Below are 24,719 nucleotides of genomic sequence, written 5' to 3'. Positions count from 1 at the left end.
CTGACAGCTCCAGGAGCAGAGTTTTCATCTGTTCCGTAGAATTTGAAAATGGACTGTGCAAGAGAATGTCCCCTGGGACATGAAGGTGCTGACTCCCATCTGGCTGGGTGCTCAGGGAATAACAGACAGAGGGCAGCTCCAAAGGGAGCCTTGGCCACAGTGCCCGACTCCACAAGGTTTCTCCCATTCAACCCAGCTGGGTCGCCCAGTTCCTGAGAGCACTGACAGATAGGAGTCAGCCATTTCACATCCCAGGGGACATTCTCTTTCAGCCCACTTTCAAATTCTACAGAACAGATAAAAACTGTTCCTGGAGGTGGCAGTCTCTGGGAAACTGCACTCTGAAACCTCCAATGCATAGGCAAGAGTGGAAAGCCAAGTATGGGGGGGGCGAATGCTCCTTGGACAGTTGTGTTCTGGAAGGAGTCTAGGAACTATAGTCAAGAACAGGGCTTCTTCAAAAGAGCTCCCCAAGAAAGGGCTGCAGGCATGTGGGAAGGCATATGGCTACCCAAGCACCACCAAGTTCCTCCCCAAAGCTTTGGAAGAGGAGCTTCTCAGGTCCCTCTTCCTGCTGCAGTCGCAGCCTTCCTGCAGGGCAGCAGCTGGAGAGGGAAGGGCTGCAGTCACCAAGGTACCCTGATGACCTAACCCTCAAGCCCCACCTCTAAATGCCAGTGTAGACCAACATGGAAGCGGATGGTAGTTTCTGCAGAGCGGAACATGAGGGCCCACAGTATGAGGCATCCCCCCACAGCATGAGGTGTCCCCCACAGCACAAGGCATCCCTCATAGCACCAGGCATCCCCCACAGCACCAGGCATCCCCCACAGCACCAGGCATCCCCCACAGAATGAGGCACCCCCCACAGTATGAGGCACCCCCCACAGCATGAGGCACCCCCACAGCATGAGGCATCCCCCACAGCATGAGGCACCCCCCACAGTATGAGGCATTCTCCCACAGCATGAGGCACCCCCACAGCATGAGGCATCCCCCACAGCACGAGGCACCCCCACAGCATGAGGCACCCCCACAGCATGAGGCATCCCCCACAGCACGAGGCACCCCCACAGCATGAGGCATCCCCCACAGTATGAGGCACCCCCCACAGCACGAGGCATCCCCCACAGTATGAGGCACCCCCCACAGCATGAGGCACCCCCACAGCATGAGGCATCCCCCACAGCATGAGGCATCCCCCACAGTACGAGGCATCCCCCACATGACGAGGCACCCCCCACAGCATGAGGCACATCCCCCACAGTATGAGGCATTCCCCCACAGCATGAGGAATCCCCCACAGCATGAAACACCTCCCACAGCAGGAAGCATTCCCCACAGCATGAAACACCCCCCACAGCATGAATCACCCCCCCACAGCATGCAGCATCCTCCACAGCATGAATCATCCCCCCACAGCATGAAGCATCCCCCACAGCTTGAAGCATCCCCCACAGCATGAGGCATCCCCCACAGCATGAAGCAGCCCCCACAGCATGAAGCAACCCTCACAACATGAGGCAACTCCCAAAGCATGAGACACCCCCCACAGAATGAAGCACCCCCCCACAGCATGCAGTATCCTCCACAGAATGAAGCACCCCCAACATCATGAGACACCCCCACAGCATGAAGCATCCCCCACAGCATGAAGCAACCCCCACAACATGAAGCACCCCCCACAGCATGAGGCAACCCCCACAACATGAAGCACCCGCCATAGCATGAGGCATCCCCCACAGCATGAGGCATCCCCCACAGCATGAGGCATCCTCCACAGCATGAAGCGTCCCCCACAGAGTAGCAGTCCCTGGGAAGCAGGTGGACAGCTTGAGAAAGGTCAGCTCAGACCATGTCCTGCGTGCACACCAGCACAGGCCTCACTAAGTCCAAGCCAGGGGGAGGCCCTCAGCACCCCCAGCTGCTCCACCCCTCCCCTGGAGCCCCCAGTCAGCCCACACACAGTGTGCAAGAGACAAGGAGAGACTGGGCATTTCCGGCGGGAGCCTGTGACAGAAAGGGGAGAGGCCCACCCTCTTGCCACCCCACTGAAGGAGGGTCCCAGCACTGGGCTCCCCACAGGCCACAGGCCCCAGGCCTCGCAGCTCTGCCCTGGAACATCCGGCTCCGGCAGAGCTGGACTGAGCCTCAGATGTTTCCTGCGCGGGTCCGTGTGCCTCAGTCCGCGGTCCGCGCAGGGAATGCGCCGGGCCTGGCTCGCTTCAGCCACATGGAGAGGCGCTGCGGTCCCCCGCTGGAGGTGGGCACCGGTGGCTTCTGGTCCCGCCCCCGCCCGGCCGGGACGGGGCGGGGACGGAGCTGCCCTCCCCGGGGGCGGGGACCTCCGCGCCTTCCGGGATTTTGCGGGGACTTTCTGGAGACTTTGGAGCAGAGGGTCCGAGAGTCCGTCAGTGCGGTGAGACTCCGTGCACTGTCCCGCGCCTGCCGGTCCACTTCCCCACCCCGAGATCGCTCCTCCGCCGGCCCAACACCGCTTCTGTCCGGAGCTGAGGCCTTCCCCCTCCCAGCGGGCCGGAGAGGACTGGAGGGTGCGGGGTGGAGATGGGAGATGGGTGGCCCTGGGACCAACTCGAGGGAGGGGTGGCCCGGGACGGTCTGGGATGACTTGAAAGTGGGGGGTTGAGGAGGCCAGGGATAGCACTGTGGGAAGGTGTTTGTCCTGCATGCAGGAGGACCAGCTTGCATGGCCAAGAGTGATCCCACCAAAAGGTAGAAGGGCAGGAGAAGCAGTACAGAGGGTAAGGCGCCCCGGTACCGTTTCCAGCACCCCATATGATCCCCAAGCCCCGCCTGGAGTGATTCCTGAGCACAGAGCCAAGAGTAAGCCCTGGGCACTGCTGGGTGTGTCCCCAAAACAAAACAAAACAAAATAGAAAAGGGAGTGACTCTGGAAGGTCCAGCTTTGGGTGTAGTCATGCTCTCTGGGCTCCAGCCTCACCCCAGGGGGTCTCTGTGATTTACAGCTGGAAAAGGCCCAGGATGAGCTGATGCCACCTCCAGGCCCCCACCCTCAACTTCCCATGGAGTGTGCTGGCGAGGATCCCACTGTCTTCACTGCCCATTCTCTGCCCACTGACCCCCGGCTCTTGGCCACTGTGACCAACGTGTATCTGGGCACACGCGTGTATCATGACACACTGCATGTGAGTGGTGTGTACAATGGGGCTCAGGGGGATACACACCGGGCAGTTCTGCCCAGTCCCCTCAATGTCCAGCTGGAGGCTGCTGCAGGGACAGAAGAGAAGCTGACCAAGACCTTTGCCCTGGACACTAACACAGGTACCAGCCCTTGCCCTGCTGCCCCTGGAAACTGCCTTAGCTGAGTGGGGCCCCAGAGCTGAGATACCCAGGCACCTGTGGACTGGAGAGGGGTGGCCTCCAGGCCACAGTGCTTGGCCTCTGGACCAAGGGCCTGGGGGTCCCCGTGCAACTGGCTCCTGGATGAGCCTGTGAGCCCAGCCAGGCAGGCAGCTCTGCACCATCCCCAGCAGCCCTCAAAGGTGCCTTCTCATCCTGTGTCCTCCCTAGGCTCCTTCCTGCACACCCTGGAGGGGTCCAACTTCCGGGCATCACAGTGCATCTACGCCCACCGCACGCTCCCTCATGTCCTGGCCTTCAGTGTGTCCATCTCCCGTTTGACTGAGGGGCGCTGCCCCATCACCGTGCTGCTGCAGACCCCCTTCTCTCCAGAAAGCCCAGACCTGGACCTGCATCTGGGTCCCGACTTCCAGGGTGCACGGTGAGGACGGCTGTCAGGCCTGTAGGGCTGCCTCAGGAGGGAGCCGAGCCCTGAGACTCAGCTGTGCTTTTGCAGGTACCTGCACGGCTACACGCGAACCCCTGAGCAGCCAGGGGGACAGCTGCAGGAGGTGCACATGCTGTGGACACCCGTGCCCCCCGCCGTGACCCTCGGGAAGGATGAAGAAGAAGGATCCTGGGAGTTCCTGACGGTGGTGGGAGGCAGCCAGGAGGAGGCTCAAGCCTGCTTCACAGAGGCCCTGCAGCTGCAGGCTGGGGGCACTCTGTACTCGGCCCACACCCAGGCCTGGGCCCAGCTCTGGGCAGACTGTGGCCTGGATGTGGTGGGGGACCTGCCTCTGCGCCAGGCCCTGCGTGGAGCCCTCTACTACCTGTTCAGTTCCCTGCCCCAGCCCGGGACCCCAAGCTATGTCTGCCACGGCCTCAGCCCTGGGGGCCTCTCCAATGGGAGCCATGATGAGTGCTACTGGGGCCACGTCTTCTGGGACCAGGTGCGTAGGCTTCCCCAACCTGTCCCGTGTGTCCACCCAGCACATGCCCACCCTGTGTGTCCACCTGCCACACGCCCACCCTGTGTGTCCACCCACCACATGCCCACCCTTGTGCCCACCCAGCACATGCCCACCCCGTGTGTCCACCTACCACATGCCCCCCATGTGTCCACGCAGCACATGCCCACTCCGTGTGTCCACCCAGCACATGCCCACCCTTGTGCCCACCCAGCACATGCCCACCCCATGTGTCCACCCACCACATGCCCCCCATGTGTCCATCCACCACATGCCCCCCATGTGTCCACCCAGCACATGCCCACCCCATGTGTCCACCCAGCACATGCCCACCCTTGTGCCCACCCAGCACGTGTCCACCCAGCACATGCCCATCCCATGTCCACCCAGCACATGTCCACTCCGTGTGTCCACCCAGTACATGCCCACCCTTGTGCCCACCCAGCACATGCCCACCCCATGCGTCCACCCACCACATGCCCCCCATGTGTCCATCCACCACATGCCCCCCATGTGTCCACCCAGCACATGCCCACCCCATGTGTCCACCCAGCACATGCCCACCCTTGTGCCCACCCAGCACGTGTCCACCCAGCACATGCCCATCCCATGTCCACCCAGCACATGTCCACCCCGTGTGTCCACCCAGCACATGCCCACTCCATGTGTCCACCCACCACATGTGTCCACCCACCACATGCCCACCCTGTGTGTCCACCCACCACATGCCCACCCACCACATGCCCACCCATGTGCCTGCCATGACACGCACCCATCTCACAGCTCACCTGACGTGTGCCAGGCCTGCCCTGTGCCTGTGTCGCTTCCTCCAGGCCACAAAGCTACTGCTCTGGTCTGAGCCCTGGGGGAGCCCAGGTGCCTGCAGAGACCCTGAATGGGGCACGGGGAACAGAGTGGGCAGGCAGGGGTCTGGAGGGTCAGCACCAGCTGGCTGTGAGGCAGGCCCTGCATCAAGGCCCTTCTCCATGCTCCAGGATCTCTGGATGTTCCCCAGCATCCTCCTCTTCCACCCTGAGGCCGCCAGGGCGCTCCTGCAGTACCGGATTCGGACACTGGGTGGTGCCTTGGAGAACGCCCAGACTCTCGGCTACCAGGTGATTTCGTCTGGAAGGCCAGGACCCAGCAAAGGGCTGGTGGCCCACCTGTGTCGGGGTGGAACAGGCATCACCTACATCTAGAATTTATTTGAAGTGGGGAGGGGGGTTTGGTCTGCATCCAGTGTTGCTCAGAGCCCTGCAGCGCCGGAATGAAACACAGGTCTCCTGCATGCAAAGCCCGCACTCCAGTGCACTGAACAATCTCCCTGGCCCCAGAATCCCTTTATTGTTGGCCACATCCTGCTGTGCTCCGGTCTTATTCCTGACACTGTGCTCGGGGATCACCCCTGGCAGGGATCAGGAGACCATAAGGAGACTTGGGGTGCTGGTGATTGAGGCTGGGTCGGCCGCGTGCAAGGCAAGAGCACTCCCCCTGTACTTTCACTCCAGCCTCCCAACTCTGTTTTTGCAGGGAGGTGGGACATAGTCAAACTTTGGGTCTCTCTGCACTGCTCAGGGGACCATGCCACCTGGGATAGAGTGCAGCCTCTCGTACCCAGAGCGTGTATTCGGCCCGTTACGCTTTCTGTCGGGAAACCGGAACCCTGGATCTTCGAAGGGGTGGGCAGCATTACACAGCTTTGCACTGTGGGGACAGTCATCTCTCTGGGAACCCAGGGCCTCTGGTGGCCTCCACCCAGCAGATGCCATGAGGTCTGGGGACACAAGGTGCCCCTTCCTTCATCTGCACACACTCCACCCCGGAGAGCATAGGCTCATGGGTGCCCCAGCCAGTTGTCCCCCACCTGCAGGGAGCTAAGTTTGCCTGGGAGAGTGCGAGCTCTGGCAGGGAGGTCTGCCCCGAGGACATCTACGGGACCCAGGAGATCCACATCAATGGGGCTGTGGTGTTGGCTTTTGAGCTCTACTACCACACCACCCAGGTGAGCACTGCCCACGGCCCTCAGACTCTGCAGAAAAGAAGTAGCCAGTGAGGAGCAGAATCCAGGGGGCTTGCTTCACTTTCCACTGCTCCCCAGGACCTGCAACTCTTCCGAGAGGCTGGCGGCTGGGCCGTGGTCAGCGCTGTGGCTGAGTTCTGGTGCAGCCGCGTGGTGTGGAGTCCAGAGGAGGAGAAGTACCACCTGCGGGGTAAGGCCCTGGTGGGCAGGTGGGCACACCTCGCTCATGTGTGATGGCCACCCCAGGCACAACCCGCCATTGGGGCCATCCCTGGGGCCCTGCTGAGGCACATCCTGTGTGTGTGTCCTCAGGAGTCATGCCCCCAGACGAGTACCACTCAGGTGTCAACAACTCTGTGTACACCAACGTCCTGGCCCAGAACAGGTGAGACCGACCCCACTCTCCTCGACCTGGCCAATGAGGGGCAATGGCTGCAGCCCCTCCCTGCCCCCAGCCTGCGCTTTGCTGCTACCCTGGCTCAGGACCTGGGTCATCCTGTCCCGGACCAGTGGTTGGAGGTGGCTGATCAGATCAAGGTGCCCTTTGACTCGCAGCAAAACTTCCACCCTGAATTTGATGGCTATGATCCTGGTGAGTGAGCCCCAGAGTCCCTTGGTAGCCCCTCAGGCCAGCTCCAGGCCCCTCACCTTCCTGACTCCTCCCCTCAGGGGAGGAGGTGAAGCAGGCAGATGTCGTGCTCCTGGGGTACCCCGTCCCCTTCCCGCTGAGCCCTGAGGTGCGCAGGAAGAACCTGGAGACCTATGAGGCTGTGACATCTCCCCGGGGCCCGGCTATGACCTGGGTAAGGCAGTGTGCCCGGGGCACAGCCGAGGGTTCTCACCTGGGTCCAGTGCATGGGGCTCAGCCGCCACTTGTCACCTGCCCAGAGCATGTTCGCCATAGGCTGGATGGAGCTCAGGGATCCCAGCCGGGCACGGGGCCTCCTGGATAGGAGCTTCGCCCACATCTCAGAACCCTTCAAGGTGAGCCTGGCCGTGCCCTTAGAGGCAGGTGGGCAGCAGCCTCCTTCATAGCCCACATGGCACCACCTTGCAGGTATGGACGGAGAATGCTGATGGCTCAGGGGCCGTGAACTTCCTCACCGGGCTGGGGGGCTTCCTGCAGGCAGCGCTTTTCGGCTTCACAGGGTTCCGGTAAGCACAGTGACCCACAAGGGATGGACTCCCACTCCCAGCTCCTCACGAAAGGCTCCTCCCACAGGGTCACCAGCACAGGTGTGACCTTCGACCCCCTTTGCCCAGGAGGGGTCTGTGGAGTCCATATCACTGGTGTCTGCTACTTGGGGAACAGACTTGACTTCTCCTTCTCCGAGTGCTCCATGACCATGGGGGTCACAGCCCGGGACAGGCCCTGGGCCCCACCACTGGAGGTCCAGCTCTGGCCATCCCAGGCTCGTTTCCCTCTGGCTCCAGGTAGGCAGCTTCCCCTAGACCAGTGAAGGAGTCCAGGTCACTCCCTGGGGCAGACACCCAGGATGGCTCCCTCCTGCAGGACACTCGGTCTCCTTCCCTCGCTCAGCTGGCCGGATACAGAGGTCATTCCTGGGGGAGGCTGCACAGCCAGCTCTCTCTGAAGACCAGACACCTGCCCCAAGCCTGCAGCACCTTCCTGCCCCCCACACTGAGTGACCAGGGGTGCAGGCCCAGCGGTGTCCCAAGAACACGTCTGATGCTACAGTCTGCACAACTATGCTGTTCTGAAGCCAGTGCAGGGAGCAGCCAGAATATTCCTTCCACACAGGATGGTGGCAGAGAAGGACCGATGGTGGAGATCTGAGCAGTGGGCCCCGTGTGTGCCCCTCTGCCCGCTGCCCCCCTGGGGGGGGTAGATGAGGATGGCGTTCAGCCCTCTGGAAACAGAAACCAGCAGAGCTGTGACAGCAGGGGCCAGTGGGCAGCAGCACAGCCTGCCCACAGCAAGCTGGCTCTCAGCTGACCAAGCTCTTTTCCTGGGTCAGATGGAGGTGGGTGGCCAAACGGGACAAAAGCAGCCCCTTGATTGGGGTCCCTCGTTCTGACTGGGCACTGCTAGGGCCTTTCCTGCCCTGCTCAGTGCCCTCTGGCTTCAGCACCCGGCCACGGGCCAAACCACCCCCACTCCCTTAACCACACAGGCTGAGACCCCCAGTCCTGGTTTGTCCTGTCTTGGGTCAGACCTGGCCCGAGGCCACTGCCTATCTGCTGTGTGTCGTGGGTCCTGGGGCTGTGCCACTGGGATCTGGCTGAACCACAGGCAGTCCTGGGAACCCCTGAGACCTCCCAGGGGTTCTGGGTGGGGCTGTGCAGCCCAGAGCCACCCTCTAGTTAAGGCACTGCAGGCCACCTGCCCTGTCATTGCCTGACCACAGCAGGCCTCAGGAGCCCTACCCCAGCCACACAGGGTGTGTGCAAGTCCCCGCAGCCCTTCTTCTGCATTGTCTGCCCACCCCCCCAGGACCTGCTGGTTCTTGGGGGTGGTGGGGTGGGGAAGGGGGCAGTGCTCAGGGGAAGTAAAGTGATAAGATGGAACAAAGCCATGAGATGTTTTCTCTCTGTCAGCCTTTGTGTGTGTGTGTGGGGGGGGCCGGGCTGAGGCCCACTGATGCCATTCATGAGCTGGTATGGCTCAGCAGATGTGACTGCGGAGACAGACGGCCCAGAGGAGGTGGACTCTCGACAGAAGCTCTGGGGCAGGCACTTGGATCTGGCCAGGAGCGGCCGAGCAGCCTGACATGCCACTGGCAGCATAGATCACCAGCAACTAACCCAGGTGGAGCGTAGTTGACGGTGAAACGGGGAGCTGCGGGGGTAGTTCCTAGGGCAGTCCTGTGCGCAGACCACTCCGCTCTAGCTGGAAGAGAGGCCCAGGCAGCCCTTTCTGGAACCAGGGACTTTTAATTGTAAAACTAAGATTAAGCCTGGTGCCAGGAGGGATGGTTTTGCTGGGGGCAGAAGGGGTGGGTGGGGGACATCGAGATTCAGGTGAGGCCCCAGGGCTCACACAGGCTCCGTGGAGATCAGGCCCTGGAATGAGGCTGGGGTCCAGGGGGCAAGGGGTGGGTCAGGACGAGGCTCAGCCTGTCAGTCATAGTCCGGGTCCTCGAACTTAGTGGTGAAGAAAGCGGCGGAGTCCTTGGCCAGCCGGGACAGGTGCAGGGCACCAGTCACCACCAGCGCCAGGAGGAGCAGAGGTGGCACCAGTGTCCACATAGTTGCCAGGATGTTGTAGCACTTAGCTTTGGAGCCGAAACGCCGGGCTGCCTCCAGGTCTCCAGCGACCTTCTGGTCTCGGGCCTGTGGACCAGGCAGGGTCAGTTCTCAAGGGCCCTACTTCACTCCTGTGCCCACCCAGGAGCCACAGGCCACCACTGAGAGGGCCCACAGGACCCAGAGTCCGGAGGGTAGCTTCATTCACTCCCTTCACTGCCCCTTCTTCACAGGGGTCATAGGGACTCAGCCGAGTGGGAGCAGGGGTCCTGCACGGCAGCTGCTCCAGGAGCCACTGGCTGCCAAAACCCCAAGCTAGGGCTGAGTCCAGGGAGGAACCCCATTAGATCAGAGCCCTCCCGGTGGAAGCCAAGGGCTCTGCCCCTTTGGGGGGGCTTTGGCCTTCTTTCTTTCGAGAACAACACCCCACCTCTGTCCATAGGACAGAGCCAGGTCCTCCAGCAGGGTCCTTCAGCCAACACGGGGCAGCCACCACAAGTGCAGCCGCCACACGCATCTCCCTGTGTACCCCTCCTCTGCCCCACCTAGCAGCCAGCCCCCCGGAGATTCAGTGCCCCCATCTTTGCGAGCAAGCCCCCCTCAGAAAACTCTACCCTAGACCCAAATGATAGGCAGCCCCCTGGGGACACCCTCGGCCCCTGTACCCAGGCCCCAGAGAGCCTTTACATGAGCGGGGAGGGCAGCACCCACCTTGACATGAGCGGGGAGGGCAGCACCCACCTTGACAGAGTACATGAGCGGGGAGGGCAGCACCCACCTTGACAGAGTACATGAGCAGGGAGGGCAGCACCCACCTTGACAGAGTACATGAGTGGGGAGGGCAGCACCCACCTTGACAGAGTACATGAGCGGGGAGGGCCAGCACCCACCTTGACAGGGTACATGAGCAAGCGGGGAGGGCCAGCACCCACCTTGACAGAGTACATGAGCGGGGAGGGCCAGCACCCACCTTGACAGAGTAGGCCAGAGCCAGGAAACCCAGGCAGCAGAGGTTCAGGTAGAGGGCGCTGAACACCGACCAAATCAGGTGGTCTCTCGGCGGGGGTCTCGGGGCTCCGAGCCCAGGGAGTGAGTGGGCAGCACCATCAGCTTTCCGGGGACCCTCGCGGGGGTATGACGTGTCCATAGGTTCCAGTGCCGTCTCCTCCGAGCGCAGCGTCTGCCCCGAGTGGGTGCCCAGTGCTGCTTATACCCCCTCCACCTTCCCACCCAGGCAGCCTTAGCTAAATATAACGACAAATTACAGACCTCACAGCCCCACCCGCCCCTACGAGCCAAGGGCTCCCGCAGGCACTGCCTGCCAGAGCCAATGCCCACAGAGGGGGCCTCGCTGCCACCAAGCAGTTGGCAGAGACCCCCAGAGGATCTGAGGTGCAGCGTGGGGACAAAGGGCACAGTGCAAAATGCCAAGGGAAATCATTCTTGCTAGCATCAATGCACATAACGGGAAGGCACAAATCAGTGCTATCCAAAGGAACAGAGAAAGATGTAATAAATCAGAACAAACAAACAAACAGTTCTGTTTCCAGCCATTCTGGCGGAAGGAAACAGCACCAAGCCCAGCTGAGCTAGAGAGGAGCAGCTCGGGTCACCAGGCTCCCCAGTGGTGGCTGAGACACTTTGCACTGGTGTCTCCTCATTGCAGTGGGAAGTGGCACAGGTGAGCTGCCCCCACTCCTTGTCTCCAGGATGGGGTGTCACAGGAGAGTGTCCCCAGACATGCTGCCAGGTTCCAGGCTCTGAGCCACCCCTGCCACCCCTCCGCCTCGGGCTTGCTCCTGCTGCTGCTTCTCTGCTGGGCAGCTCGTCCCCACCCCCTGCAGGGCTGTCCAGGGGGCTGTGCCCCAAGCTGCAGCCTGAGCCCGCACACTCAGCAGCCGTCCACATCGTGGGCTCGGCAGGACACAGGACACTGGGCTCCCATGGCGGGTGCCACCCCCAAAGGGGCTGCAGGAAAGTCCTGTGACCTGCGGAGCTCACAATGTGGGTCCCGGGTGGCAGAGGCAGATGGAGAGAAAGTGACCGTCTTTCTCCTCCCCACTTCACGTGAGCCACCCATGGGGTCCACGGACATCAAATCCAGTAGCCCTAGGTCCCAGCTGGCAGAGGCGGATGGAGAGAAAGTGACCGTCTTTTTCTTCCCGCTTCTCATAAGTCACCCATGGGGCCCACCTTGAACAAAGAAAGGGCTCCCATATGCTGCCCCGGCCCATGTGCTGCTTGTGCTCCCGTGTCAGAGCATATGAGGTACCTGAGCACATGTGTTGCCCGCATCAACCCTCTTGAGATGTGGGCTTTCATGTTTTCATGCCTAATGCTGGGGTATGTGTAGGGTTCTCTCTGCCCTTGGGGAATCCCAGGTTCTCTCTTGAGCACGATCTCTCCACCCTCCCACTCTCTCTTCCACTTTCTCTCCCTCCTTCCCTTCAAAACCTCCAAACAGAAACTAATGTCAGGGGCTGGAGCAATAGCACGGCGGGTAGGGTGTGTGCCTTGAATGCGGCCGACCCAGTTCGATTCCCAGCATCCCATATGGTCCCCTGAACACCACCAGGAGTAATTCCTGAGGGCAAAGCCAGGATTAACCCCTGAGCATCGCCGGGTGTGACCCAAAAAAAAAAAAAAAAACCTGTAATTTCACTGCTCGTCTACTCTAAATTCCTTTCTGTGTGGTGAGACAAGAATCCAGTAACCCTAGGTCCCAGCTGGCAGAGGCGAATTGAGAGAAAGTGACCGTCTTTCTCCTTCCCATGTTGGACACAGAGCAGGGCAATAGCAACTCCATCATGCCTGGCTCCTGCTTCACGTCTTTTTTTACTTAAACCTTTATGTTTTTCTTAAAAGCCTGCTTCTCCCCCCTGACCATCTACAAAGGAAGGACAACTGGGCTGAAAACTCGGCCTTGGCAAATAGTTTCATAACCACTAACCACTATGTATATATAGAAGGGACGCAGGCGGGGTGGGCAGCTGCCAGAATGTTCTGAAAACATGTCTAGATGACCTATCTGTAACTATTTGTTTGTACTATTTGAAATTATGTTTTCTTCTGAATTATGAAACTTGCAATTTTCACTTACATTTTTGTTTGAATTTGTTAGCATGGGCTATGATGTAAGTATTGACTATAAAACTTGCAGTTTCTCCCTTGTTCATCGTCTTGCTTTGGCCTGCATGCCTGAGAGCTTGACCCAGCTAGCTGGCTTAATAAACTCCGCTTGTGCGTTACATTACTGGCTGAACTCTTTGTGCGGTTCGGAGAGGGGGAAATCATCGACTCCAGATCCTAACACCCGCTTCACATCAGCCACCCATGGGGCCCACCAACATCAAGCTGAGCTACCCAAGACCAACTCAGGCTGCCCTGCCCAGCGGCACCTTCCTGTAGCCCCTCGTGAGAGGGTGGCACCTGAGGGGCCCAGGGACTGCCCGCCCAGCCGGGCAGCAGCAGCCAGAGGCCTCACCCGCCTGGTGTCAGGAAGCCTCCGTACCCTGGACACACAGGGCTGTTCTTAGGGCCAGGCAGCCCAGATCACTGGGTCCTGACCTCTGACCTGGGAAGTCCCCTGGACCCTGTGGAACAGGGATGGACCAGAAATCACCCACAGCTGAGTGTGGGGTGGGGGCTGGGGGGCCTGCACAGGAAAGGGGCTGCCCAGGCTGTGAAGCCTCCCAGGGCCCACCCTCACTCCTGCATGAGGAGGGAACTTGCTGCCTGGGACAGGAAACTGCCCTGTGCAGGGCACACCCCCAACCCAGTGAAACCTGATTCCCTGTGTTTTCTCCAGCCCAGAGCCAGCCCATTCCTGGCCCCCAAACCAGGAAAAGAAACTTCAGAGAAATCGAAACTGAGGGGAAAGGAGGGAGGGGAAGAGGGGATCCTTCTTCTGAGGGGACTCGCCCATCTTGGAAACAACAAAGAGAGACTGAGGCCCTGACTCTAGTTCTTGTCGCTGCCCCGAGAGTGACTATGAACTACATCCCTCGGCCCTTCCAGCAGGGCAGCCCCCCGAACTATGCTGTGCTAGAGGAGAACGAGATGGGAGAGCAGGGCGTGGCCGGGAGCTCCACGGTGATCAGCATCCAGCCTGAGATCTCGGTGCCTGACCACATCGTCTGGTCCCTGTTCAATGCCTTCTTCATGAACGTTTGCTGTCTGGGCTTCGTGGCTTTTGCCTACTCTGTGAAGGTTTGTGGTGGGTGGGGAGTCTCCTGGGGTCTGCGTGCGGGGCTGAGATGAGAGTTCCTGTGAGTGCCCTGTGTGTGTGATTGTGAGTTAGTGAGTGGGTGAGTGGGAATCCATGTGAGTGAGTGGATGAGCAGGGGTTAATGTGTGTGTGTGTGTGTGTGTGTGTGTGTGTGTGTGTGTGTGCGTGCGCGCGTGTGTGTGCATGTGTGAGTGAGCTGTGGTGGGGATCTGTCCTGTGAGAGCACAGGTAATGCTGCATGTGATGTTGGTGGGCCCCACAGGTTATTTAATGTGAAGCGGAGAGGAGAAACATGATCACTTTCTCCCGATCTGCCTCTGCCACCCGGGACCCAGGGTTACTGGGTTCTTGTCTCACCTCACAGAAAAGAATTTCAGGAGTGGACAAGCAGTGAAGTAAAATAGATGTATTTGGAGGTTTTGAAGAGAAGGAAGAAGGAAAGTGGGAGAGAGTGGAGAGTAACATGCTCGAGAGAACCCAGGCTTCTCCACGGGCAGAGAGAGCCCCTACACACATCCCAGCATTAGGAAAGCATGAAAGTGCACATCTCAAGAGGGGAGATGTGGGCTACACATGTGCTCGGCCATGTGGGCGCAAGCAGCACATGGGCTCAGGAGCATATGTTCCCTTCCTTTGTTCAAGGTGGCTTTTTTTTTTCTTTTTGGGTTTACTCCTGGCTTTGCACTCAGGAATTACTCCTGGCAGTGCTCAGGGGACCGTATGGGATGCTGGGAATCGAACCTGCATCAGGCGGTGTGCAAGGCAAACGCCCTACCCGCTGCACTATTGCTCCAGCCCCAACGTGGCTTTTATAGAGTATTTACTCGGGATGTCTTGGCCTGGAATTTTCTGGAATCTCTGGCCTGAATCACTAAAGTTAATTGGGTTAAGGGGAGCGGTCTGAGGGTATTGAGGAATTTCCTTCATGAGTAGGTGTCCAGTATCCTCAGGGTCCATTGCTGGTGCCAGGTGAGGCTGTTCATAGGCTTAGTTCCTGTTTTCTGCAAGGTTGGCCTTTGCCACTTCAGAGCTAACACTTCCTAGGAATTGTACTGCCATCTCCTGGGGAGTGGGCCTTCCCTATCTGCCTGCCTGCCTCCGTCATGTTGACCAGAGCAGAGGGAGGAGAGCCTGGTGCCTCCTCATGTGTGCATGTGTGTGTGCCTTTGTGTGCACATCTGTGTGCATATATATGTGAGTGCTGTGGTGGTAGAGATCTGTCCTGTGAGAACACGGGTGAGGCTATCTGGACCAGAGTGAGTGAGGAGAGCCTGGTGCCTCCCAGAGGGCCTGAGAGTCTGTGGGGAGGAGGCTGACCAGAGGGAGGGCAGCAGGCCCTGTCCTGCTCAGGCTGCAGGGAATGGGGGTGGGGAGGGGCCCCTGATGTGCTCAGGCAGCCGGAAGTGCTGTGGCACGACTACAGGGAGACTGAGGCAGAGCCCCTGGGTCAGCAGGAGCTGCTACAGCCCCCCACCCCCTTCTCCCCAGTCTAGGGACAGGAAGATGGTTGGCGACATGATTGGGGCCCGGAGCTATGCGTCCACCGCCAAGTGCCTGAACATCAGCGCCCTGATCCTGGGCATCCTCTTCAACATTGGAATCATCGTCGCTGTGGTGTTTGCTGTCATAATATTTTACAAAATGTACTATCAAAGTATGCAGAGGGGTGGAGGCTTCTAGAACCTCCCCACCGTCTGATGGCTCCACCTCCAGCTATGTGGGCTGGGCCTGCCCGGGGCCCAGCCCCTCATCAGCAGTTTCTGCAGACAAGCCCTCAGTGTCGATGTCAATAAAGATTCTCATAGGTGACACTGTGTGGTGGTCCTTGGGGTGCGCGTTCCCTGTATCTCCCTGACACTGACCCACCTGCTGGGCCTTGTGCCACTGCCCTGGGGAGGGTGGGGTGAGGCCTGGCTCTGTTGCTGACGGGAGACAGACCCCCACTAGTGAAGGTGAAGAGTTCCCAGGTGGCCGAGAGTCTGTGAAGAGCACCTGCATGGTGCAGACCTCAAGTTTCCACCAACCCACGAGGCAACCCTAATCCGTGCTCTGCACAGCATGGGAAATGGTCTCTGACACCTGATTTCTCGGGGAACCCATGGACTCAGTTGGAGCAAACACTTGCTCTTTGTAGGAAAGGAAAGTTGGTCCTAACTCTGAGCCAGGCTTTTGGGGTCCAGCTGCCATTTCCTGACAGAAAAGTATTTTCACTGTGTGGTGGTCCCTAGGATGTGGTTTCCTGTAGGATAACATAGCCTCTGATAGTTTAGATTTATTGGGTTACTCCCGTTACAGTGCTCCCATTCCTCTGTGTTTATTTGTAGCTTCTTTCTTAGTGTTCTGTTGACTTGTAAATATTGTTTTTCTCTTCTCCTTGAGTCCTTTGCATAGTTTATTGAGAGCCATGTCCTTTTTGTGTAGACACAAGAAGACAATATTATGCTTTTGTAAGTTGGGACTTAATTGGCTTCGAATATTATTCATTCCCGGGCATCTGCTTTCTCCACTTAAGCCTCAGTTGCCCTCAGTTCCTAGCACTCCAAAAGCAGGGTCCCGACGAGGGACGGGACAGATCCAGGGCAAGCGGTGAGTTATGTGCTACCCTGGCATCGAGATGGGCCTGGCCAAAGTGCCTAATTCTTAATTATAAGTTAAGAGCTTGATCATGGGCAAATGCTGTCATGATCCAAAAGTAATGACGAGACTAGGACCCTGCTAGGGATAGGAAAGACTGATCTGGCCTGAGCACTGTAGTCTGAGATCGAGATGGCCCCAGGAGAGCAATTCTATAAGCTTTAATGCATTTCTTATTGTGTCCATACGAAATGATTAATATTTTGAATGCTTATATGTTTGCTGATGAGAAGAGAAACACACTCATGGGACTCCACCCTTGGGTGGATCCTCCTGCTGAAAAAGAATCAGTCCTAGGAGAAGCATCCCCTGACGGAAAGGAACTTACCCCTATTGATTTGTGACCACACCTATGTGTAAGCCCCAACCCCCTCAAGCTGGGGGGATTTAACTAGGCTTTAAGAGTGGGTTGGGGGACGAGATACAGAGATCCTGAGAGAGATCAAGAGCCGGGAGAGAAGCAGAGAGAGAGAATGAAATAGAATGAAATAAACTGATCGAGCAACCAGTTTGGCTTTCTTCCTTCTGTCACCTGCCCTTGACCAACAGCACACACAGCGGTTCCAGAGAATGGAACGTGGGTGGTGAGACAGAGCCGCCCGGAGAGCCCGAGAGTGCACACGCCCGTCGGCGAGCTTTAGTTTTTTACAGTTTCCAACAGGGCAGAGCTCATAGAAGTTGACTTTTTATTTTTTCTTTTCAGGTCACACCCTGTGACGCACAGGGGTTACTACTGGCTCTGCACTCAGGAATTACTCCTGGCGGTGCTCAGGGTGTGAGGAATTGGCGCAGAACAGACCAGGCGCCCCAGGTTGCAAGTCAGACCAGATAACCAGATGCCTCTTACAAAACCCATGCCACTAGACCCATGACTGCCCTAAAACCCAGGACATTCCTGAACATTGACGTAAATGCTGATCTCTAAAACTATAGGCTAAGGAGTGATGTCCTTCTAAATGGATTGGTTAGGAAAATATGCAGCATTACAAATCTATTGGATATGAAACGCGTGGGCTCTGCTGTAACGGTCGGCGAAGACCTATATAAGATCTCCTTTGAAGAAGCTCGGGGCCTTGCCTCGCACACGGGACCTGCGTGTCGCTGTGTGCATATGCACAACCCTGGCTATCCAGCTTAATAAACTACCCGCTTGCCAATTGCATTCCGGTGTGGTCCTTGTCTGCAGTCAGAGATCCAGAACCGTGCCCTAACAGGGAGACCATATGGGATGCTGGGAATCGAAACCGGCTGGGCCGTGTGCAAGGCAAAGGCCCTACCCGCTGTGCTGTCGCTCCAGCCCTGAAGTTGACATTCTTTTGAGGCTCTTTTTTGGCCTTTCTTTCAGCCTGTATCCTATCCTCCCAACATGGGGTTCAACCACCAGTCTTCTCACAAAGCCTCCTGCCCTGGTCTGAAATTACGCATTTCAATGATTTCCCTGACTTCTGAAATGGGTCTTCTGTGTTAAAGCAGGCAGGCTGGCAGATAGAGAAGGGTCGCCATGGTAATGGCACTCCTGGGATGGAATAAAATCCTTAGCCCCAACTCGACAAGAGCCCACCTGTGAGCACAGGGCACAAGGCCTGAAAAGACCTGGTGCCAGAGCAGACCCTGAGGAGGCAACAAACTTCAGCAAAGACAAAAACTAAGACCAGGACCTTAGGAGGTTCACCAAAAACTACAAATTCCTTCTTTTACGACAGTGCCTGATCAGCTCTCAATTCACTGAAAACTCCAGAAGGCAACCTGAAGAATGTCCATATAAAAGCCACTCAGGGCTGCCTTTGGAGAAGCCACTTCTCTTTTGCACTTTACTCTCTCTCTCTCCTCTCTTCCTTCCCCTTCCTCAAAAACTTTTAAAGGAAATCTGTTTTTATTCAACTGTTCAGCTCCTCCTGAAATTCTTTCATGAGAGAAAGGTGAAGGACCCACGAGGCCTGGGTAAGGCTAGGACCGACTTTCCTTTCCTGCAAAGAGCAATTCCTCACTCCAACCTGAGTCCATGGTGTAGGGGTGAAACTGACGCCATGATCCACAGCAGAAATGAGAAAAATCAGGTAGCCTCAGGTTCAGTTTCTGGAACTGAAACAGTCTCTATTTCCCAGCAATGAAACAATGTATAACTAGTCAACCTGAACCCACCTGGCAGAGTCTGTGGACCAGCAAGTGGGCTCAATCAATCACTATGCCCTCAGTCAAAATGTCCCAGAAATTGTCTTTTGTTAACCTTAAAAGAAGGAGTAGCTTATGTAACCATGAACTGTTACTGGAAACTATTGTTTAACTATTGCCTGACCACTGTTACCCTAGACACTTGCCAAAACACCTTTGTTTGGTTACTAGATAAGGTTTTTTCTGAAACAATAAGGCATGTACTGCTTAGTAATCAAACCCTATATAAACTGCTTGCTGCCTGAAGTCGGGGTCGCTATCAAGAGACCACTCTGGATGAGATCATTGACTCCAGTACACTGGAATAAAACTTCTACTGCTATTGTATTATCGTGTTCGTGTCTCTGTCCATCTCGCTGCTTGGGAACCCATAGACCCTGGCTTAACAATGGCTCCTAAGAAATTGAATGATGGGGATTAGCTCTCGTGCTAGGCAGAACAAGTGGACATTAGGTGTGGCTTGGCCGCTACCTCGTGGGGCTGGCCAAACTAGAGTTTCGTTCCATGCAGGAGCTCATGGCAGATTTAATCAGTCCTAGACTTCCTAGCCAGTCCTGGAGTGGTAGAGGTGGATCGGGAGAAAGAGGCTGTCTGCTTCACATAAGTTGCCTGGGGTCACACCGGTCATCATTACTTGGTCTGCTGCTGGCACCAAGAAGGTCTTATCAGGCCTTAGCTCCTGAACCTACAAGGTGGGTCCTGACAGCCTTAAGGCTAGTTGGTTTTGTTATTTCCCAAGGAATCCCATTGACCTGTGACCCCTTCCCTAACTCCCTGCTTGCCCCAAGGGAACAGTGGGCCATTCTCAGTGTCTGGGCCTGAGCAGGAAATCCTGAGAGGAAGAACTAATTTGTCCTTTGTGAGTTAGAACGGCGGTGGACGTGCCCAAGAACCATTCCCCTGTCTGGTCCACGATGATGCGTCTACAATGAAAGACCAGGGAACGGAGAAACAGGGCCCCAGGCTGGGGTTGGTCATCAGTTTATTTCTCTCTCCTCCCCAGCGTAGTCTGATCTCTCCCCTTACTGCACATTCATAGTAGTAGTTTTGGTTGTAGTCCCAATTATCATAGTTCCATCATCCTAGTCTCCTCATACACCTCAAAGTCCTCTCCTACTTCTTATCTTCATCATAGTCCCCTCTTTCTCCTTACAGCATAGTTACATAGAAATCGTAAAGGGTGAGGGTACACATAAGTGGGGTTGAACATTATCATAACAACAAACAGATGTAAAGCCATTCCTTCCGGGGAAGTTCTAGAAGATTAACTCAAAGACAAAAATCTCATCTGAAGGTTCAACACTCCAGATTACTAGAAGATCCGCTCAAGGGTGGGATTTCACTCAGTTGCTTCGTCCTTTCCTCAGCTAGTAATCTATTTAAACAATCATAGTAAATTTACTTCTTATAATATTTCTAGTCATTTTGTGACTAGAATACATGAATACAGTAAGAGATATATTAAGCTTAAAGGTTGTCTCTTCCTGAGGACCTCGCTCAATATATACCAGACTACACTCCTAATCCCAGCAGGGTCCTTATTCAGTTACTTCTTTTTGGGTCATGACAGAGTTTGTTCTATGACCATGCTCTTAACTTATTATACTTCTTATGGCACTTAACTTGTTCCCTTTTGATGCCAAAGTAGCTTACAGCTTGCCCTGGGTCTATCCAGTCCCTTGATGGGACCCTGCTCTTGGAGTGCTAGGAACTAAGGGTAACTGAGACTTAAGTCAAGTAAATATAGATTCCCGGGAGTAAATATTATTTTGGAGTCAATTAACTCCCATGTTACAAAGCATAGCATGAACTGTCTTCCTGTGTCCTGTGTCTATACAAAAAGGACAATGCTAAACTATGCAAGAGACATAAAGGAAAGAGAAAAGCAATATAGAATTATTAGTGCTTGATGGAATTGGGTGTGCCTCAAGGCCACTATTGTGGGAGTAGCTCAATAAACAGAAGCTCCCTGCGGGAGGACCAAGGACAACCCAATATTATCCAACAGTCCTTCTCACAGGCAGCCTACAGGGGGGCCGCTGATCAGTCAGGTGGACCCTGGAATTGATGCAGATGTTGCTGGAACAGTGATGGCAGGTCTCTGTTAGTGATTCCCTGGTTCTTCAATATTTTCAAGAATAAATATGTTGAGTAACAAAGATGCTCAGAGGAAAGTAGAAAAGTTTATTGGAAAATAGAAAAGAAAGGAAAAGGAACTCCCCATGTAGGGAGGAACTTAGTATAGGACTAAGTTAAAGGGGAGTTTTTTGTGTCCCCCTTTAGAGGCTCCTTGTATTTCTTATCTGTTTATAGTATGTACAAAAGATGCCAGAAAAATCACAGGAGTGTCTAGTTGGTCTAAATCTCTCCAGGCATCATCATCATCATCATCATCATCATCATCATCATCCCATTGATCGTCGAATTTCTCGAGCAGTCTCAGTAACGTCTCCATTCGTCCTAGCCCTGAGATTTTAGAAGCCTCTCTCTACTGTCCTTCCCAACGATGCCGTATTGGAGGCTCTTTGAGGGTCAGAAGAATGAGACCCAACTTGTTATTGGTTTTGTCATATTAATACACCATGGGGACCTTGAGAGGCTCTCCCATGTGGGCAGGAAACTCCTGGTAGTTTGCCAGGTTCTTCCAGAAGAAGGCTATAAGATATCATGCGGCCCCAAAGCAGCCACGGCTTCTGGGAGCTTGCTTTTAAGTCTCTGGATGCTGGCCTTTGACAAGATTACTCGGCGCTCACGCCGGAGGCAGTACCTGGGTGTGGCCGCCTAGCTGCTAGGAAATGGGAAATCTGGGCAGAGGAGGCCCAGACCCAATCTGAGCAGGCTTGGAGGTCTCACCCCAGGTCCCACACACCTGGGTTCCTCTGCTGGTACCTTCATGCGTGAGGCTTGTCCGAACGTGTGGAGAGGGGCCTTGAACATGGCTGTGGCTAGGCTCTGAAGGTCTTTGGCCGCAGGGAGCTCTGCTCGGGGTGGGGAGGGAAGCTGGAGCCCATCCCCTCCGAGGGGCCCCAAGGAAGACAGCCAGGCGGGCGGGCAAGAGACTCTCTGAGTTGCTCTCTTTTTTTTTTTTTTTTTTTTTTTTTTTTTTGCTTTTTTGGGTCACACCCAGCGATGCTCAGGGGTTACTCCTGGCTTTGCACTCAGGAATTACTCCTGGCAGTGCTTGGGGGACCATATGGGATGCCGGGGATCGAACCCGGGTCGGGCGCGTGCAAGGCAAACGCCCTACCCGCTGTGCTATCGCTCCGGCCCCGCTGAGTTGCTCTCTTCTGGGAGCTTGCTTTTAAGTCTCTGGATGCTCTCCAGGAATAACTGTCCATTATCTTAGTTTCTCTGTTAGCCTAGGCTCCAGGGTAAGGTTTTATGTTCTTGGGAAACCCAGAGAATTCTGAGACAGAACACTTGGGATGGAATGTGTCAGATGATGGGGGAGAGATAGAACATGTGGAGAGAGAAAACTCTGGCTTACTCTCACTCGCAAGGGGGAAATGAGGATTCTTCTTTCAGGATGGGGCAGCTGAAGTCAACATTGTACATGGTCCTCCAAAGTTCATTCTGTGGGTGTTGGGATGTGGGGGGGGGCCTTAACCCAAGCTGGAGTGAGGAATACAGGAAACCTCCCGGCCCGTAAGGAAGAGGGGGTCACTGAGACAAGCCTCCAGACTGTGGCCTTTGTGATTCTGTTGCCCTGGGACAGCCGACGTGTTCTTCCCGCCCAGCTCAGGGTGAAATCTAAGTGAGCTGAATGTGAAGTCCCCAGGGGATAGAGGCCTCCTCTGACAAATGGAAAATAACCAGGAGAGGAGGGGCCTGGCCCCACCCTCATCCTGCGCAGAGCAGCTCAGGTCTGCGTCAGAAACCCACTTCCCTACCATCAAATCTTTTCTCTGTGAAATCTTTTGCTTCCCCCACAAAGAAAGATGATCAAGGAGGAGCATGAGGTGGCCATGCTGGGGGCGCCCCAGCATAGGGGAGCCCCTGTGACCTCCACCGTGATCAACATCCAGCCTGAGATCCCCTCGGAGCCCGACCATGTCGTCTGGTCTCTGTTCAACACCCTCTTCATGAACGTCTGCTGCCTGGGCTTCCTGGCTTTCGCCTACTCTGTGAAGGTGTGTGGTGGGGTGGCGTCTCCCAGAATGCAGGTAGAGACTATCTAGATGGTTGAGTCAGAGTCTGAGATGTGTGTGTGTGTGTATGTGAGAGAGCGATTGAGGGAGCGAGTGGATGAGTGTGTGTGAGTGTGTGTGTTTGAGTGACTGAGTGGATAAGTGAGTAGATAAAGTGAGTGGATAAGGGAGTAGATAAGTGAGTGAGTAAGTGAGTGGATAAGGGAGTGGATAAGTGAATAGATATGGGAGTGGAAAAGGGAGTCAATAAGTGGGTAGATAGGTGAGTGGATAAGGGAGTGGATAAGGGAGTAGATAAGGGAGTAGATAAGTGAATAGATAAGGGAGTAGATAAGGGAGTGTGAGTGAGTAGAGGACTATGAATGAGTGAAAGTGTATGAGTGGATATCTCAGTGAGTGTGTGTATGAGTGAATGTGTGTTGGAGAAGTGTGTGAATGAGTGAGTGAATGCTCATGGGCTCAAATCTCTTCATATGTGTATATGTGTATTTGTGTGTACATGTAGAGTGAATTAACAAGATTGACTGTGAATGTGTGTCAGCTTGGTACTTCTTGTAGGTGTATACATGTGCATGCATGTGTATATGTGTGTATGAGTGTCTGTGTGTGTGAGTGGATGAGCAGGGGTTAATAGATGTGTTTGTAAAAAAATAGATGTGTTTGAGTGTGTGTGCACGTGTCTCTGTGTGTATATGTGTGTGTGAGTGAGTGAATGAGCAGGGGTTAATGGATGTATGTGTTTGTGTGTGTGTGTGCGCGTGTATCTGTTTGTGTATGTGAGTGAGTGAGTGCTGTGGTTGGGATCTGTCCTGTGAGAACACAGGTGAAGCTAGCTGGACCAGAGTAAGGGAGGAGATCCTAGTACTTCCCAGAGGGCCTGAGAGTCTGTGGGGAGGAGGCTGACCAGAGGGAGGGCAGCAGGCCCTGTCCTGCTCAGGCTAAAGGGAATGGGGGTGGGGGAGGGGCCCCTGATGTGCTCTGGCAGCCGGAAGTGCTGTGGCATGACTGCAGGGAGACTGAAGCAGAGCCCCTGGGTCAGCAGGAGCTGCTACAGCCCATCATCCCCTTCTCCCCAGTCTAGGGACAGGAAGATGGTTGGCGACATGATTGGGGCCCGGAGCTATGCGTCCACCGCCAAGTGCCTGAACATCAGCGCCCTGATCCTGGGCATCCTCTTCAACATTGGAATCATCGTCGCTGTGGTGTTTGCTGCCTTATTGTTTTCCAAAATATACTACCAAAGTGTGCATAAGGGTGGAGGCCTCTAGAATCTCCCCACCGTCTGATGTGCCCCACCTCCAGCTATGTGGGCTGGGCCTGCCCTGCATCAGCAGTTTCTGCAGACAAGCCCTCAGCATCAATGTCAATAAAGATTCTCATAGGTGACACTGTGTGGTGGTCCTTGGGGTGCGGGTTCCCTGTGTCACACCTCCCTGACACTGACCCACCTGCCAGGACCATGACCTGAGGAGCAACCGAGGTCGGGCCTGGCTGGTGTCTGCTGGAGCAGCATCTGGACCAGGCTCCCAGGGAAGTTCTTCCTCCGTGGAGCCTTGACAAGGCTCTCCCTGTGAGGCTACAGCCCCTGATCTGGGCTGCTGGGGGGTTGGGGCTGGGGAGAGGTTTCTGGTCCATGGGGAGCTCTGGGCCAGTTCAGTGTGGGTTTAGGACTCAGGGAGCTGGGCCCTCTCTCTTTGGTCACACAGTTTACTTACTTCCTACACTTCCTACACTGTCTCCTGATACCAGATTCTGCTCTGGCAGTGGACTTAGCGTGGAGCACAGCTAACCACGCTTGCTCCTAACATAGTTGAGGAGAGGAAGTCGGAGCAGAATGGGTCTGAGAGAAGGATGGGTTGAAGCTGCTGTGGCAGATTGATATTCATTTGTCATTGTGCAAGGAGAACATTTCTCCCCATGCTGGTCTTCAAGTGAACCCAGGAGGAAAAAGCTCGAATTTGGCCATCTGGCTTCAACAGGAGTGGGTGGGGTATGAGTTGTTTCAAGGTAAAATTCAA

At 55.8% G+C, this 24,719-nt stretch overlaps 4 protein-coding genes across 4 annotated transcripts; 3 read left to right on the top strand and 1 right to left on the bottom strand.

Moving 5' to 3' along the window:
* The first annotated feature begins 2,365 nt into the window (after positions 1-2,365).
* Positions 2,366-8,752, top strand: PGGHG (protein-glucosylgalactosylhydroxylysine glucosidase). Its single transcript, XM_004603153.2, has 14 exons — positions 2,366-2,419; positions 2,988-3,303; positions 3,553-3,763; positions 3,839-4,274; positions 5,288-5,407; positions 6,163-6,294; positions 6,391-6,502; positions 6,625-6,697; positions 6,768-6,904; positions 6,982-7,115; positions 7,201-7,296; positions 7,370-7,467; positions 7,535-7,746; positions 7,826-8,752. The coding sequence occupies exons 2-14, from the start codon at positions 3,012-3,014 to the stop codon at positions 7,960-7,962; spliced, it is 2,190 nt and encodes a 729-aa protein (XP_004603210.2). The 5' UTR covers positions 2,366-2,419; positions 2,988-3,011; the 3' UTR covers positions 7,963-8,752.
* A 508-nt stretch (positions 8,753-9,260) lies between these two features.
* On the bottom strand, positions 9,261-10,714 carry IFITM5 (interferon induced transmembrane protein 5). The gene is made up of 2 exons (XM_004602887.2): positions 10,490-10,714; positions 9,261-9,606 (listed from the first exon to the last, which is right to left on the bottom strand). The coding sequence occupies exons 1-2, from the start codon at positions 10,664-10,666 to the stop codon at positions 9,394-9,396; spliced, it is 390 nt and encodes a 129-aa protein (XP_004602944.1). The 5' UTR covers positions 10,667-10,714; the 3' UTR covers positions 9,261-9,393.
* Positions 10,715-13,435: 2,721 nt separating this feature from the next.
* Positions 13,436-15,542, top strand: LOC101552964 (interferon-induced transmembrane protein 1). The gene is made up of 2 exons (XM_055141718.1): positions 13,436-13,728; positions 15,236-15,542. Exons 1-2 carry the CDS (start codon positions 13,510-13,512, stop codon positions 15,425-15,427), a joined length of 411 nt encoding a protein of 136 aa, XP_054997693.1. The 5' UTR covers positions 13,436-13,509; the 3' UTR covers positions 15,428-15,542.
* Positions 15,543-22,430: 6,888 nt separating this feature from the next.
* Positions 22,431-23,989, top strand: LOC101552691 (interferon-induced transmembrane protein 3-like). Its single transcript, XM_012936165.2, has 2 exons — positions 22,431-22,683; positions 23,778-23,989. The coding sequence occupies exons 1-2, from the start codon at positions 22,492-22,494 to the stop codon at positions 23,967-23,969; spliced, it is 384 nt and encodes a 127-aa protein (XP_012791619.2). The 5' UTR covers positions 22,431-22,491; the 3' UTR covers positions 23,970-23,989.
* The last annotated feature ends 730 nt before the right edge of the window (positions 23,990-24,719 follow it).

The sequence above is a fragment of the Sorex araneus genome, chromosome 6, assembly GCF_027595985.1.
Source record: "Sorex araneus isolate mSorAra2 chromosome 6, mSorAra2.pri, whole genome shotgun sequence".
In the NCBI taxonomy this organism is placed as follows: domain Eukaryota; kingdom Metazoa; phylum Chordata; class Mammalia; order Eulipotyphla; family Soricidae; genus Sorex; species Sorex araneus.
Note: the sequence above shows the minus strand (reverse complement) of the source record. Positions and strands in the feature narration are given on the sequence as shown.

Coding starts and splice junctions, on each gene's coding strand:
- PGGHG (XM_004603153.2), top strand. CDS start 3,012: ATGCCACCTCCAGGCCCCCACCCTCAACTTCCCATGGAGTGTGCTGGC. Junction 6,295..6,390: donor TCTACTACCACACCACCCAG/GTGAGCACTGCC, acceptor ACTGCTCCCCAG/GACCTGCAACTCTTCCGAGA. Junction 6,503..6,624: donor GGAGAAGTACCACCTGCGGG/GTAAGGCCCTGG, acceptor GTGTGTCCTCAG/GAGTCATGCCCCCAGACGAG.
- IFITM5 (XM_004602887.2), bottom strand. CDS start 10,666: ATGGACACGTCATACCCCCGCGAGGGTCCCCGGAAAGCTGATGGTGCT. Junction 9,607..10,489: donor CTCTGGCCTACTCTGTCAAG/GTGGGTGCTGGC, acceptor CCTGGTCCACAG/GCCCGAGACCAGAAGGTCGC.
- LOC101552964 (XM_055141718.1), top strand. CDS start 13,510: ATGAACTACATCCCTCGGCCCTTCCAGCAGGGCAGCCCCCCGAACTAT. Junction 13,729..15,235: donor CTTTTGCCTACTCTGTGAAG/GTTTGTGGTGGG, acceptor CCTTCTCCCCAG/TCTAGGGACAGGAAGATGGT.
- LOC101552691 (XM_012936165.2), top strand. CDS start 22,492: ATGATCAAGGAGGAGCATGAGGTGGCCATGCTGGGGGCGCCCCAGCAT. Junction 22,684..23,777: donor CTTTCGCCTACTCTGTGAAG/GTGTGTGGTGGG, acceptor CCTTCTCCCCAG/TCTAGGGACAGGAAGATGGT.